Here is a 15,255-nt window from a genome sequence, read left to right as displayed (position 1 = left end):
CTCTGTAAGAGCCTCTGGATACTAAGACAAGGTTTCTGCAGCACCTCCAGCTGGGCCTGGGCTGACAATTGAATAGTGATAGGAATCACATTTAGGCTTATATACCGCCCCATAGCGCTTTAGAGCACTCTCTAGGCAGTTTACAATGTAAAGCATTATTTTGCATATTGCCCCCAACAATCTGGGCCCTTATTTTACTGACCTTGGAAGGATGGAAGGATGAGTCAACCTTGAGCCCCATCAGGATCAAACTCCAGGTTGTGAGCAGAGTTTGCCTGCAACCCTGCACTTTAATCACTGCACCACCAGGGTAGGTATCATCAGTATATCGAGGATGCCTCATTCTAAATTACTATCTGACTTCTCCCAGCAGACATTCATGGAGACATTAAATAGGAGAGGAAACAAGACTATGAACTATGCCACATCCACACAGGATGAGAGTCTTCCCTGCAATCACTGAGTTGCCACGGGCATCTCTTTTGCTTGGTAACACATAGAGACTCTACTCATGCTATGACAGATGTGGTGAAAGGGAATGGACAGTGCCAAATTTTCAAAGATTATAATAGCATGATTTGAACTATGCACACCTGATATCTTTTAAAGACATTTTGTACTGTTTTTAATACGCTTCACCCAAGTCTAAAATAGATTCCATGTAGTGAAAGCAATTTGTTTAGATGTTGTTAAATTATTCAGAATGGTTAAATAACAGAATGTAAGAAACGTTCGCAATTAACATGTGAATTTCCTCCTTTTAGGAAATGATACAGTTAGAGGATATCCCAAATCTCGCCAATCTGGTCTCCAGTTTTGACCAACAACAGCTAGCAAACTTCTGCAGGATCCTTGCTGTTACAATTTCAGAGCTTGACACTGGCAGTGATGATAAACATACACTACTTGCTAAAAATGCTCAACAGAAAAAAAATTTGGGTCCTTCTCGAGCAGAAATAAATCAAGGTAAAATGTTTCCTTTCATTGTTAAATATTCCAAACAAGGACACTCAGAAAAATAGAAAAGCTGGAAAGAATGGTGTGCTTTTTTTCAAATTTGCAAGTATGCATATTGTGCAGATAAGTAATCTGTAAGGAGTCAGCAGGCACAACTCAACCAACTGAACTTTTGGAGAATTGTAGGAGGTCATGTGTTACTCAGTTAAGGGGTGGGACTGCTTTTTATTTTTAAGAATGGGAGTGGGAGGAAGAAGCTTCTGGAAAGCAGCTATTTCCATTTCTGTCTTAATTCTAGACTTTCATTCCCCTGGCTCAAAATAGTATTGTAGAAATTCAGTGGCAGAATCATCAAATTTTGCTGGTGCTATTTTGGGGAGGGCCACAAATGGATGTGAAATATTTTGTCAATTAGGTGCCTCCTGCTATCAATCTAACATTATTTCTAAATAGAAAATTATGAGGATGAGTACACTCTTTTTCTACCAAATTTCATTAGTATGTTATCAGATGCTAGGTGTCCACAAATAGGGGAGGGGGGTTGTTTATATCAGGAGCATTTGAGGGGAAGGGGGATGAAAATTATCTCCCGAGGGAAATTTAACAGCATAACTTCTCATTTAAATTCAACCTAAAGTTTTCACTTTTTTGCTTGCTTGCTAAAATAAATGTCCTGACTACTCAAATTCTTTAATGTTCTTTTATTTAAGATGGGAACATTAATATAAGTTATCTAAAATAGTTCATAAGTTTTTCAGCAATTTAATATTTAATATGGTTCTCTTTGCCCTAGCTACCCTTCTCAATATACCAGGTTTCATTGAACGACTGTGTAAACTAGCAACCCGAAAAGTATCGGAAACAACGGGAACTTCCAGTTTTCTTCAAGAGCTGGAGGAGTGGTACACCTGGCTAGACAATGCACTAGTTCTTGATGCATTAATGCGTGTGGCAGATGAAGAAACAGAGCAAAGCAGCACAGGTATTCAGCTCACACTAAAACAGCCATTTCTCAACATGCAGTTCTTTTGAAGGGTCTACCCCGAAATTAGTAGCTCTAGGCCACCACATTTAAACATCTTAACTGGCAGTCTTCTAATCTTATACTGAGATGGAATAGTTTTTAATAGCTTTTTCCTATTCAGACACTTCAATTAAGTCTGGGCAAGATTTCTGTGTCTTCCATTGTCATTGTGTTCTTTCCTCCTTTACACCCAAAGCTACTCAGTAAGTACGGCTAGTCCTCAATTTATGACCATAATCAAGCCCAACATTTATATTGCTAAGTGAGAAATTTGTGGAGTGAGTCTTGCCCCGTTTTACAACTTTTCTTGCCACATTTGGTAAGAGATGGATGCTAGGAAGGAAGAGAAGAGTAATAGTAATACAGTCTTAGTAAATAATTTGACAGTGTTGTGGGAATTAGTTGTTTAGCAGAGTATGGCATTCGGGGGAAAACTGTCCTTGTGTCTGGTTGTCTTGGTGTGCAGTGCCCTATAGCATCGTTTTGAGGGTAGAAGTTGAAACAATTTATGTCCAGGATGTACATAAGGGGTCTGTAGATATTTTCACAGGCCTCTTTTTGACTCGTGCAATATACAGGTCCTCAATGGAAGGCAGATTGGTAGCAATTGTTTTTTATGTAGTTCTAATTATCTGTTAAAGTCTGTGTTTGTTTTGTTTGGTTGCAGAGCCAAACCAGACAGTTACAGAGGTGTAGATGACGACTCAATAATTCCTCTGTAGAACTGAATCAGCAGCTCCTTGGGCAGTTGAACTTCCTGAGTCGGTGCAGAAATAACAGGCTGAAAAACTAGGCTGAGAGGGACTAAGTTGCTCAAACTCACTCAGTGGGTTTCCATATCCAAGGGTGGCCTTGAACCTGGATCTCCCCAGTGCTAGCCTACCAATCATAACTAGTAAAGCACACAGCCACCCCTTAGAATAAGAGTCTGTCTCAAGCACTGCAGATGGGAGAGAGCAGAACTATCACCAGTAAGGAAGAACTTAAATCACACTCCAGAGAAAGAGACCCAAACACGTATACATGATTGCAGTTGGACAGTTAATGAGAATGGGATCCAGGGGACTTCATAAAAGGAAGTTCAAGCAGGATGATGCAATGTCTTATGAAGGCTTCTACATTGAACATTCTTCTGCTTTTAGAATCTTCAGATGAGAGTGGATTTGCCAACACCTCAACAAGGAATCAGCTTCCTCAGTCTATGAAAATTATGCATGAAATTATGTATAAGTTGGAGGTTTTATATGTGCTCTGTGTGCTTTTAATGGGAAGACAAAGAAATCAGGTAATGCTATTACTATTTTTTTAGATATTATCTCTAAATCTGTTCCTTAAAATCTTACAACCTTTTAAAAACTAAAGTTAGTTTAGTTCTCAGGACACTGTTGATCTTTTTTTAAGTAATTATTTTTAAACCTGCACATTTTATTCTCTGGGATAAAATAGAAATGCTCTGAGTCACTGTCAGTTCAGGTGTCTTACATAACTTACATAACTACTGACAAAGGGCTTTTGGGTAAAGACTTAGAATTTGCCTTTGGTATTAAGAATTTATTCATTGAGAAAAAAAGTTTAGATAATAGTTTATATCTCCTAAATCAGGTACCAGTATCTTATTTTAATAGGAAATTGCCAAAAATATACCTTAGTATTACACCTTCCTTTTACTAAGATGATACCAGATGCACTTTAAGGACTTATAACTAATTTGTTTCTAATCAGTAATGTCTGAAAGGTATTTATTTATTGTTCGTTCATTCAATTTCTATAGCCTCCCATTTTAAATCATGGTTCTGGTGACTTCTAATTCAAATATATATTACTACACACACCAAAAAACATTTTAAAACAATAAAAAATATCCAAAATAACTATACATAGCAGTCGAGATACTTGACCAATAAAGCTAGGAAACAGGGCCCTTAGCACATTCAGCACCCCCTGCTTACAAGGTTGGGAGATAAATATTATTTCCTTCCAATATTTGAAGTGATAGATAAGGTGAATTAACCGAATGCTCTTCTATTTTAGGTTCATAAAATGATTGCTGAATTTAGACTGATCCCCGGCCTTAATAATTTATTTGATAAATTAATATGGCGGAAACATTCAGCATCAGCCCTTGTTCTGCCTGGGCATAATCAGAACTGTGACTGTAGCCCGGTGAGTATTAGTTTTACCTGGTGAGATATTTGCCATAAATAACATTAACGTATGACTGCCCTAGATGTAAGGCAGGTCACATAATTTTTATTAGTAAATTGTATTTTTTATTACTAATAGTAAAGTAATAATGAATGCAGTCTCTCAGCTCCTCTCCAAGTTGGTCTCTTACTAGGCAGGTATGGTATGTGTGGCCAAGATGTCCAAAGCTCAGTCTTGTGGTATGATTTGGCGACTCTTAAGAAATTAGACAGGGTTTTCTGAATCATACCTTCCATTACCTGTTTGTTAGACCAGGTCCATCCTGGATTATAAAAACAACCAGAAAGATAACACCATATTGTGGTATGGTAGGTGTCAGTCCCGCTCTACAAATTGCACTGGCCACCAGTTTGTTTCCAGGTGCAACTGAAAGTGTAGGTTATTTCGTAGAGAGCCATATATAGTTATCTGCAGGCCTGCCTTCTTCCGTGATGTCTGCCCAGCTGATAGAAGCCAATAGAGTTGGCACACACCTTTTGATTAAACCGTCTTTTAGGAAGTGCATCTTTTTGGTCCCCTGCTCTCTGGAATGAAGTTCGCCCTGAGAACCAGGTGGCTTCCCCACAATGACAGAAGGCTTTAAAGACTTGGCTGTTCTTCTTGGCCACTAGGTCAAACTCAGTCGTGTCACATGTTGTATTATGACTATTTTTTGCCGTTGTGGAGCTGTGGTGGGCATGGTCTGTATGTGACACATCTGGCCCCGCAGGCCACCAGTTTGACAGGCCTGTTCTGGACCCTGGGCTAGGGCAGCTGGAACCTCTTGATGAATTCATTTGTAGAATACATTTATATATTTTCTGTATTTTTAGCTGGTTTCTCCTGTTTCCGGTTTCACTTGTTCTTTATTTAACTTGGTTTCCCCTACCTTATTCATATTGTATTTAATTTTGTCAGTGTTGGGCAGTGGCTAAATTGCTGATGCTGATGATTGCAGATCATTAATTTTATTTATAAAATTAATTAACCTTCCTTCTGCAGGATATTACCTTGAAAATTCAATTTTTGAGACTACTTCAGAGTTTTAGTGATCATCATGAGTGAGTATATGTTCGTCATCCTTGTTGCAAGTTCTCTGTACGTATAGCTTAACAGTGAACATTTTAACTTCTAATGTAGTCAGAAGCTATATAGTATATAGTAATTGCCTTTGATCAATATTTATATGTGTTACATATTTAAAACTTACAAAGAATTTGGGAAAGAAGTTTGGTGGGAGAGGACATGAAGAAAGTACTTTGGTTTGCATAAGAACCCAATTTAAGGGAGACAATTGTTTTTCTGCTTAGGCAGACAAAATATATCTACTGCATTTGCAATCCGGTGCCCTTCTCAGAAGAGACTTAAGGAGCTTCAGCATTGCAGTATTCATTGCTGAGATTCTGGGAAACTATTAAGAGTCCAATAGGTGGTGTTATTCAAAATGTAAGATGTTTGTCCCACAACACATGAAGTATATAAGCCAAAATAGGAAGAACGAGAGATTGTAAATCAGAAAAGCAAGTGATTGAAACTTGGTGAGATAATTAGCATATAGAAAGCAGAAGATACCGTTCTAACCACTACGGTGGTGCAATGGTTAGAATGCAGTACTGCAGGCTACTGGCTGCCAGCAGTTTGGCAGATTGAATCTCACCAAGCTCAAGGTTGACTCAGCCTTGCATCCTTCTGAGGTGGGTAAAATGAGGACCCAGATAGTTGCGGGCAATATGCTGACTCTGTAAACCGCTTAGAGAGGACTGTAAAAGCACTATGAAGCGGTATATAAGTCTAAGTGCTATTGCTATTTAAAAGAGAGGACCCTACAGGCAAGGAGGGATGCATAAAAAACCTTGCATAGAAATTCAGGAGCTGGAGCATGGAAAGTGTTTTGGTAGCAATAAACGAAGACAAAACCTAAAGTGATAATATGTAGAATTTATTAGAGGATACTTAGGCAGGAAGAAGGTATGAGTAAGGTATATATATGAAAACATGGAATATCAGCAGATTATGTGTGTTCTTGTCAGATTTTTCATACATATACATAGAATGAGATTACTAATTCTATTCCCTGAACCTTCAATGTCCCGAACTGTGAATGGGCTATGCAGTTGCTTAATATATTTGCCAGTGTTTACCCCCTAATGTTGCTTTTATAAACTGACTATGTTTTGACATTATTGCAGCCAATATCAGTTTTGGAAATAGTAAATAAATAATGCATTACATAATGGAGGTGTTCATTCATCTGTTCTAATATTCATATTAGGAACAAGTATCTACTTTTAAACAGCCAAGAACTTAATGAATTGAGCGCAATCTCTCTAAAAGCCAACATCCCTGAGGTCGAGGCTGTTGTCAACACAGACAGGTACAAAACTGTAGATTTTTCTACATAATTTGTTTCCTGAAGTTATCTTTTCATAATAGGTCCATTTTACCTTGTCTTTTCCATGAATACTCAGTGGTCAGTCTTGTACTCACTGCAGCTTAAATATAAATCTGTGTCACTCTGATTGCAGAGAGAACTTGATTTTTTTAAATACATCAATTTTTAAAATTCAGATAGAAAAGATGTAGATTGTATTATATTGCTGGAAATTTCTATACAGTCCAAATGCGAAAGCTATGAAATCTGACATGGTGAAATCTGACATGGGGACCTTGACTTTCTGTATAAAAATGGGCAATGTACTGTACAGTACAGACAAGTATGCTGAATAGCAACTTTATGGCTTCACATGGCAGCCCACTGGTTTACTCACTCTCACATCTTCCTACACTTTAGAAATTTAATTTGCGATGGGAAAAGAGGCTTGCTAACCAGACTTCTTCAAGTAATGAAGAAAGAACCAGCAGAATCATCATTCAGGTGAGTTCTGCTCTTGCTACATAAAACAGCACTTTGTCATAAGAGAATCTGATCTTTGGGGCTTACAGAGAATGTATTTCATTATCCTCTATTAAAAAGTTAAATTGAGAACATGGCAGTAAACTCATTGTTTTACCCTGCAATGCTTCATCCCTGCCATGGCATTAAAAGTTGCTTAGTCTCCAGAGATGTTGGCTATCAAAGCCTTAGATCCAAAATAACATGTTCTTGTGATAGAGATCCATGCATGTAGTCAGAGATACAGTAGCTATGAGATTTTTTTTCCTAATGATTTCCCTTAGTAAGGAGATGCACAAATATCATTTTCATTCTGAGTGTGCTTTTTTGCTCTGGCAAACTTCCAGTTACATAATGAGCAAATTTATTCTCCACAAAACGGCCCAAGATTGAAAAATTAAGTATTTTTATTGGTCTTTTTCCTCTTCCTGTTTCCCTCCAAAGAAGAATTAACACATTCTGTCTAAGCATGGATAAAAAAGTTATTTTTGTTTTGTGCTGGTTATGTGTTTAATGGAGGAAGAAGGAACATGTGCTTAATTTTCTTCTTTTCACCAGATTTTGGCAAGCAAGAGCAGTTGAAAGTTTCTTACGAGGTGCTACTTCCTATGCAGATCAGATGTTCTTGCTAAAAAGGGGGCTTTTAGAGGTACAGTATTCAAGAAATTAATTTTTAAATTTTACCAGAAAACTGTTATGAATCTGTATGAATGTTTGTAATTTATTCTGGTTTTATATCTTTGGAAGTACAAGTGTACATTATTAATTTTAATAATTTATCAAGTAATGAAACATATTTTGTAGTATGTAACAAAAAAAATCTTGTTGCCAAGTTAATGTTTGATTTTAATGTCATGTTACTATATTATTAATTGTATTCTAAGAGCCATGGTAGCACAGTGGTTAGAATGCAGTATTGCAAACTAAATTTGCTGACTAGCTGACTAGTTGATAGCTATCAACTGCCAGCAATTCAGCAATTCAATTCTCACTGGCTCAAGGTTGACTCAGCCTTCCATCCTTCTGAGGTTGATAAAATGAGGACTTAGATTGTTGGGGGAAATATGCTGACTCTGTAAATTGCTTAGAGAGGGCTGTAAAGCACTGTGAAGCAGTATTTGAGTTTAAGTGCTGTTGCTGTTGTTATTGTAATACAAAATATAATAGCTTGAACCTATAGTAACAGTCCGTTTAATCTTGCCAGCATATTCTGTACTGCATTGTTGATAGTGAATGCAAATCACGAGATGTGCTTCAAAGTTATTTTGATCTTCTGGGGGAACTGATGAAATTCAACATAGATGCTTTCAAGAGGTTTAATAAATACATCAATTCAGATGAAAAGGTAAAACTAAAATCCTTGAATCCCTTTTATACCATTTTAGTATTACATTTGTTTATTTATTTATACATAGTATTCACGATAGAGCCTAATGATTCCAATATTTTAGTTTCAGATATTTTTGAATCAAATCAACAGTTCACTGGTTGATTCCAACATGTTGGTTCGTTGTATTACTTTGTCTCTGGATCGATTTGAGAGCCAGTCAGATATTAAAGGTAAAATAATTTTTTGAGGCCAAGGAACAACATTAAAAATCTGTGCAAATATGTCCTTTTGCAGCTTACCTGTACAACTTTTAGGCATTGCTAGAAATACTTTGATATCATTAACACAGTTTATTCATAAATGTAGTTTAATCTGTTGAAATGCTGATGAACAACAATAGCTTCCTTGAAGCAAATATTCCAATATAACCAACAATTTTACTGGCCATTGTACGATCAAGGTTTGTATAGAAACAAATTCCCCTTGTCTAAATACCATCAGTTCCCATCATTGATGTCGCATGGGCTAATGCCACGTTTTCTTTGAAGAGACCAAAATTATCATTCTGAAAAGCACTTCTATTACAACCAATCTTTCCAACCAGTTATGAATGGAAGTCATATTAACAGTGCTCCCCCCCCTTCTTTTCGGAATTACAACTCATTCAGGACTCATCATTTTAAATCTAACACACTTCCTTTTTTGTAGTTGCAGAAGTCTTGTCTGAGTGCCGCCTATTATCATACATGTCACAGATGTCCATGAGGATGTCCTTTCTTTTCCGACTCATTAATATTATTCATGTACAAACACTGACCCAGGTAATATATGGCAATTGGATTTCAGAAATCATATGTCAAGATTGATAAAATGATATTTTATATCTTGTTGATTGTATTCTGTAGAATAACTAATAATATGTTATCTCATCTTGATTCTTTTTTTCAACTTTAGGAAAATGTAAGTTGTCTGAACACAAGTCTAGTTATCTTAATGTTAGCCCGAAGAAAAGACAAGCTTCCATTCTATCTGCGTACCCTTCAAGAGATGGAATATACGAAGAAATATCCTGGATTCATACTGAACAATTTTCATAGTCTTCTTCGTTTTTGGCAGCAGCATTACCTCAATAAGGACAAGGACAGCACCTGTTTAGAAAATGTAAGCCTGCAAGCTAAGTTCCATGCAGATACTTGTCTTTCAAAATTGTGAATCAGAGGAGAGGAGAAAGCTTTTGATGGAATAAAACAGATGTTCAATCATGAAGAATGTAATATTATGGTAATGCCTAGCATGGTGGGTTGTATTTCACTGACAGTGAAGTGAAAATAAATTAAGATTCTTGTTTGAGATTTCAACAATGGAAAACACTCATTGTTTTTGTAGTGTTTCTTGCTTGTAAGCCTGAACAGGTATAGGGACATTCTGGTACTATATCCAAGTGAATACTGCGGACTTTTTCAAACCAGAATTGCTGAATTATATGTTTTTAATACAAATAGTTTTACTGTTTTAGCTGTGGGGAAATGCTGCCTCATTAGAAAATGTCTGTACAATCTATGTGTTCTTTGAAAGGGACCCTTTTTGGCCTTCAAGAACAAGGTCCTTTATGTGATCAGCATAAGCACATAGCAATCTTCCACAAAGATGGTTATTAATGACAACCACATTTCAGATTGCGTTATGGTATAATATCAACAATTCCAAAATATTCAATAATCCATGCTTCCTAGACTAGTTAAAGTGATTGTATTGAGAATTCGGGTAATTGAACTCTTGGACTAAATATTCCAGTGCAACCAGACAGATACATTTGTGTGTGATATTCATACCAGGATGGACTTTTTGTGCTTCCATTTCAAACCAATACTGCATCCAGAATGTCAAAGCTAAAAGCCTATTTCTTTCTGTGATAAAGGAAACTAGCTTTACAGGAATATAAAATTTAGTACCTGAAATGGATGACTCCAAAAAAGAATATAGAATTTCAATTGGCCAGAAAATTAAGCTTTCCTGATTATTTAATATATCATGTATGTTCTGTAAAATGAGCAGATTTATTTAACTTTGGATATTTAATTTATGTACTACCAAAATTAGCTTTTCTTGGCCCAGAATGTTACATAAACTAAAATATGGTATTAGTCAAAATCAGCTAAAATAAGGCAAATAATTTCTTATTTAGTCACCTGCATACATAGGATAACCTAGCAAGCTTTCAGGATTTCAATTCACTTTTGCTTCATTTTTCTTTTGTTCTCATGTATTTTCTCAACTAATTTTAGTCTATTTTGTTTATACTGGACCAAATTCTCTATAGCATCTAGTTTTCTTGGAGATCAGGTTAAGAGTAGGTTGATGAATTGTTGATGACTTCCTGTAACACCCCAACCTAACAAGATTGAGTCTCCAACATTTGGTGGCAAATTGCTAAATTTTTGATGCAATTTTAATGGACTTTTGGAGGCCCAAGATCAATTTGGTGGGTTATGTTTTAACAGTTCCTACATCTGTTGCACCTCAAAAGAACCCTTCAACACTTCCTTTCAAAAAGGGGCTAAACATTTCTACAGAGCATTTTTCATTACTGTTGTGGGAGGGGTGGGAGCAATTGCGTATGTGTTAGACTATCAATTCAAAATATTTAGTGGTATATTCAAATACTAGCAATGAGATGTTGATGGTATGTTAAAGTATGTATTTATTTAGGAAATTTAGAGGACTGCCCAATTCATTCATAATGACTCCAGACAGCTTACAGGAAAAAAAGCACCAAATACAATATTTGAGATACCTGCACACTCCTGGCAACAGAAAAACAAACCATTTGATGGGTTCCCAGGCCCATTGGCAAATTAATGTTTTCAGGCCTTTCGTAAGAATATCAAGATGGAGGTCAGTCTTATCTCTTCAGAGATCATGTTCCACACAGAGAGAGCTATCACAGAAAGGGCCCTTTTCTTGGCCCCACTGGGTAGACCTCCTTAACTGGGGGTAACCTGTAAAATATCCTGCTTCCTAACTATATCCTGGTGGATAAAATATCCTGCTTCCACACTATACTCTGATGTAACTGGCAAAATATAGCCCTTCAAATAATCTCGACCCCAAGCCAAGTAGGGGTTTAAAGATAATAACCAGCACCTTGAATGGAATCCAGAAGCAAACCCACAACCCATGCAATTCCTGCAAGAGAGATGTCACAAGTGCAAATCTAGACTTGCATAAAACTAGGCGGGCTGCCATATTTTGAACTAACTGAAGCTTCCAGATCCTTTTCAAGAGCATATAGAACCCCACTGGTACTACTGGCAAGCCACATTCCAGAGACATTTGTTTTGTTTGTGCTTACTTTTCTTTCTTTTCCCTTTACAGAGTTCATGTATTAGTTTTTCCTATTGGAAAGAGACTGTGTCTGTTCTGCTTAGTACGGATCAAACATCACCTTGTGCCATAGTTAGCTACATTGATGAGCCGTACATGGAGATTGACAGAGACTTCACTGAAGAGTAACACCACCAGTTCTCACTTCCAGTGGACAATACCTCAGAGGGAATCTTGCAGACGTTGGATTTTCAGGGATATGCTGTGTGCACAAACTCGGAACTATGGAATATTACTATCTTAATGTATTTTCTTCCCTTGCCCCACCGCCCTCTTTAAAGAGCAGGATTTCACAAACTTGAAACGCATCACATATTCAGGGAAATCTGCATACTATTTGGAATTGTCTACAAAAAAAAAAGTCCACTTTTCCAGGCTCATTATGACTAGAAGCCTTTGAGCTTGGTAGGTGGAATCTTTCCAATATGCAAGGGTTAGCTGTGATTTTCCTTCTGGTAACCCAAATTAGAAGTTAAAAGGAGAGGTAATTTCCTAAGCTGGTTTTATGAGCACACCTAACATACACCAGCCACTCTTAAGTCACCATAAAAACTTTACTCCTAATTTTTCACATTTTTTTCCTTTGTTTTGCATTTCAAGAGGATCATGTGTGCAATTCACTTTTAAATACATAAAAATAATGCTGTGTCCTTTTTCTCTGCAAATGATTTTAGAAATGTTTCCTACTAAACTGTCCCATTCTCCTCTTTGGTTCACTGTATTATTGCATTCAGAAGTATCTCTCTGGTCTGTGGATTTGTCTTCAATTGACTTTTACAGTGCTGTCTAGAACAGGTATATATTACAGTGATGGAAGTAGTTGGCTTTTTTCCCTGGCTTTATTTGTTTGCTTGCTTGTTCATTAGGTTTACAGATACAATCAGTGGAAAAACAAGGAAGAATAAAAAGAACACAAAGGAAATTGAAAGAGTTTACTTACAAGCTTTGTAAAACTAACCAAATAAATTTCCAAATGATATTGATATAAATCTATGTATAGTTTTCAGATTATTAAAATTAGTGTTTCATAAAATAATTAACAACAGTTATCAGTATGAATCAGATTGTAAATTAAAGAATACAAACATTTCTCCCTGATCTAAGAAATGTGAATTTAACCAATCCTAAAAAGATTAAATATTAGTCTAATATATAGGTTTATATCCAAATATTTTTGAAATATTTAATCAGTGCTTTCAAGTCTCCTTTTCATCTCCTTTTTCTTTTTTTATTGTTCCATTTCATTGTATCTGTAAATCTAATTGACGAAAAAGGGAATGAGAGCAAATAAATTAAAAATTTATACATTTTTTTCTAAATTCTGCAGTCTGGCCATTTTGTTAATAAACAATGCAAATGGAGTTTTCTTCCACAGTACTGTATTGCTTTTGCTGAATATAAAATCTACTGTTGAACAGAAAGGTGTACTAATTTGCATTCTGGAAACAGAGGCATCAGCTAAAATGACAGAATTAGCACCATCCGTTCTGATGTGTATGTGCCCACACACCAGAACAATATATATAATATATATTGTTCCTAATGTGTAATAGTAACTGGAAGTTGTCTAGTCTACTACTGATACTTGTATTTCATATGGGGTGAATTATTCAGTAAATATGAAACTTGCTGTTGTAACTGCCAGTGTTTAAACAAGTTAGTTGGAAGACAGCTGGTGTTTGATTTCAGAAACTTTTTTTTAATAAAAGCTTCATTACAACATTGTGCTCAAGCACTTAATGGAGTTTATGAAGCATTAGAACAGCCTTTTTTGTCCTTAAACTTTTCAACTATTCTTTCATATACATTTACAATTTTATAGCATTTTACCTTAAACAGAATAGATCCCTGAAAAGCCTCTTGGTTGTATTCTGTTTAAAATTTATCCTTTTTATTGGACTTGGCCATTAGAAATGTAATTAGAAATGCAATAGCAAGAAATATCCATGAAACCTACAATACTTGAAAGTAAGCTATCTATTTCCCCATTCACATTTGCTGTGCATGCGCTATAGCACCTTATTTTTGGGCAAAAGTAATAGAAATAACAGATCTCTTGTGGTTGATTTGCATACAAAATTATTAAGGTATTTACTGGGGACAAAGACGGTGTCCATTTGTTTTAATGATAAGAGCCGTGTCAAGAAAGCCCGACTGCTCCGTAATTGTCTAATTGTCAATCTATTACCTGAACAAAACAGCACTTTATTAAGGTTATCTTTATTGTTTTATCCTTTATGGCTTGTCAGAAATAAAATGGAAACTTTGGAGTAAATCATGTATCTTGCTTTAAAGGAATCTTTTAAGGGTATGTTTAAACTGGTTTCTCCAGTGGCCCTCTATTCCATTATACATCTGATGCCTCTGGAGAATGTCATTCAGGAATTTTAGTTGGGACAAGTTTTGAGAGAGTCAGCTTCTACAACATCCTCACCCTCAATCCTAGGTCATTGTAGTGACTCTGTAATTGTAGTAAACTTTCAGGATTCAAATGCCTTTTGATTAGAATTGAAACATCAGCACAGTAGGGCCATAGTCTACAAAAATGAATTCTAAGTACCTAATACATACATATGTCTTGCCTTTGAATGTCCATACTTCTTTTTACTAATCAATTTGGCTTTCAGTGACACTGCTGTCACTAAAAAAAAAATACTTAGCTACTCTGAGGATGATTTACCTATCATGCTGTGTATTTATTTCTGGCTTTTCAGTGTAGTCAATTCCAAAGAGTTGGGTTGGAGGTTTTGGCTCAGGGTGTATTATTGGCCTTTTGGTTCCTTACAGGGAAACCCGAGTGCCCGTGTTCCTCTTCCACAACTACTGCTGTAGATTTTCTTTGTGTATGATGAGAAACTACAGTAGCCTTGGATTAAATATAAATTGTGTTGAGGAGCAATAGGTGGCAAATCACATTTAAATGTGGCTGTTTAAAAAAGGGAAATTGCTGAAGGAGTGGAACTGTTTTGTGGCAAAAAGGCGACTCCCCTAGCCAGCAAATGTTTCTGGACATTTAATTATTTCACACAAATTAATGTTCATGCTGCCCAGATTAATACTGACTTACTAACACAACATAAATGTATTAAATGGAATAAAGAATTCTATTTTAAAACATGTCTCGAGAAATATCATTCAAAGAATTGCAGTTTGAGCTTGTTGTTAAAAGGTAGATCAATCAGGAATTTATAGCAGCAGGTCGCCAAGACTGTTAAATGTTCCTCATGTTAGGCTGTGATAGCCAAATTCTGAAAGTCTGGTTACACCAGAGATTTTTTTTAATGCAAGTCATAAAATGCTTTATTTTAGAAATACTTATTCCTTAAATAATAATGTTAATCTCGAAAGATGCTGCCAGACTCTTTCCGCATTTGAGGTTTGGCCATAAATAAGATATAAGACAAAGTTCCATTTTTTAAAAAAAAGCCTCATAGGAAGACATTCTACAGTTGAATATTCTCAAAAGAAGTTACACACTTTCCA

The 15,255-nt window shown here is 36.1% G+C and overlaps 1 protein-coding gene across 1 annotated transcript in view; it reads left to right on the top strand.

Moving 5' to 3' along the window:
* The window catches only part of TRPC4AP (transient receptor potential cation channel subfamily C member 4 associated protein), a 29,986-nt gene extending 15,939 nt beyond the window's left edge, over positions 1-14,047 (top strand). The window contains exons 7-19 of the mRNA XM_014059004.2: positions 765-966; positions 1,751-1,939; positions 3,124-3,266; positions 4,013-4,144; positions 5,168-5,226; positions 6,438-6,539; positions 6,957-7,040; positions 7,617-7,707; positions 8,263-8,403; positions 8,510-8,618; positions 9,097-9,209; positions 9,343-9,549; positions 11,764-14,047. Of these exons, the coding sequence (XP_013914479.2) occupies positions 765-966; positions 1,751-1,939; positions 3,124-3,266; positions 4,013-4,144; positions 5,168-5,226; positions 6,438-6,539; positions 6,957-7,040; positions 7,617-7,707; positions 8,263-8,403; positions 8,510-8,618; positions 9,097-9,209; positions 9,343-9,549; positions 11,764-11,901 (1,710 nt within the window). The 3' untranslated portion in view covers positions 11,902-14,047. The remainder of the gene's footprint in view (positions 1-764; positions 967-1,750; positions 1,940-3,123; positions 3,267-4,012; positions 4,145-5,167; positions 5,227-6,437; positions 6,540-6,956; positions 7,041-7,616; positions 7,708-8,262; positions 8,404-8,509; positions 8,619-9,096; positions 9,210-9,342; positions 9,550-11,763) is intronic.
* Positions 14,048-15,255: the final 1,208 nt, after the last annotated feature.

This window comes from Thamnophis sirtalis, unplaced genomic scaffold, assembly GCF_051295495.1.
Source record: "Thamnophis sirtalis isolate CommonGarterSnake01/CBP01778 unplaced genomic scaffold, rThaSir2_p1.2 scaffold_7, whole genome shotgun sequence".
Taxonomy (NCBI): Eukaryota; Metazoa; Chordata; class Lepidosauria; order Squamata; family Natricidae; genus Thamnophis; species Thamnophis sirtalis.
This window is presented reverse-complemented; position numbering and strand designations above follow the sequence as displayed.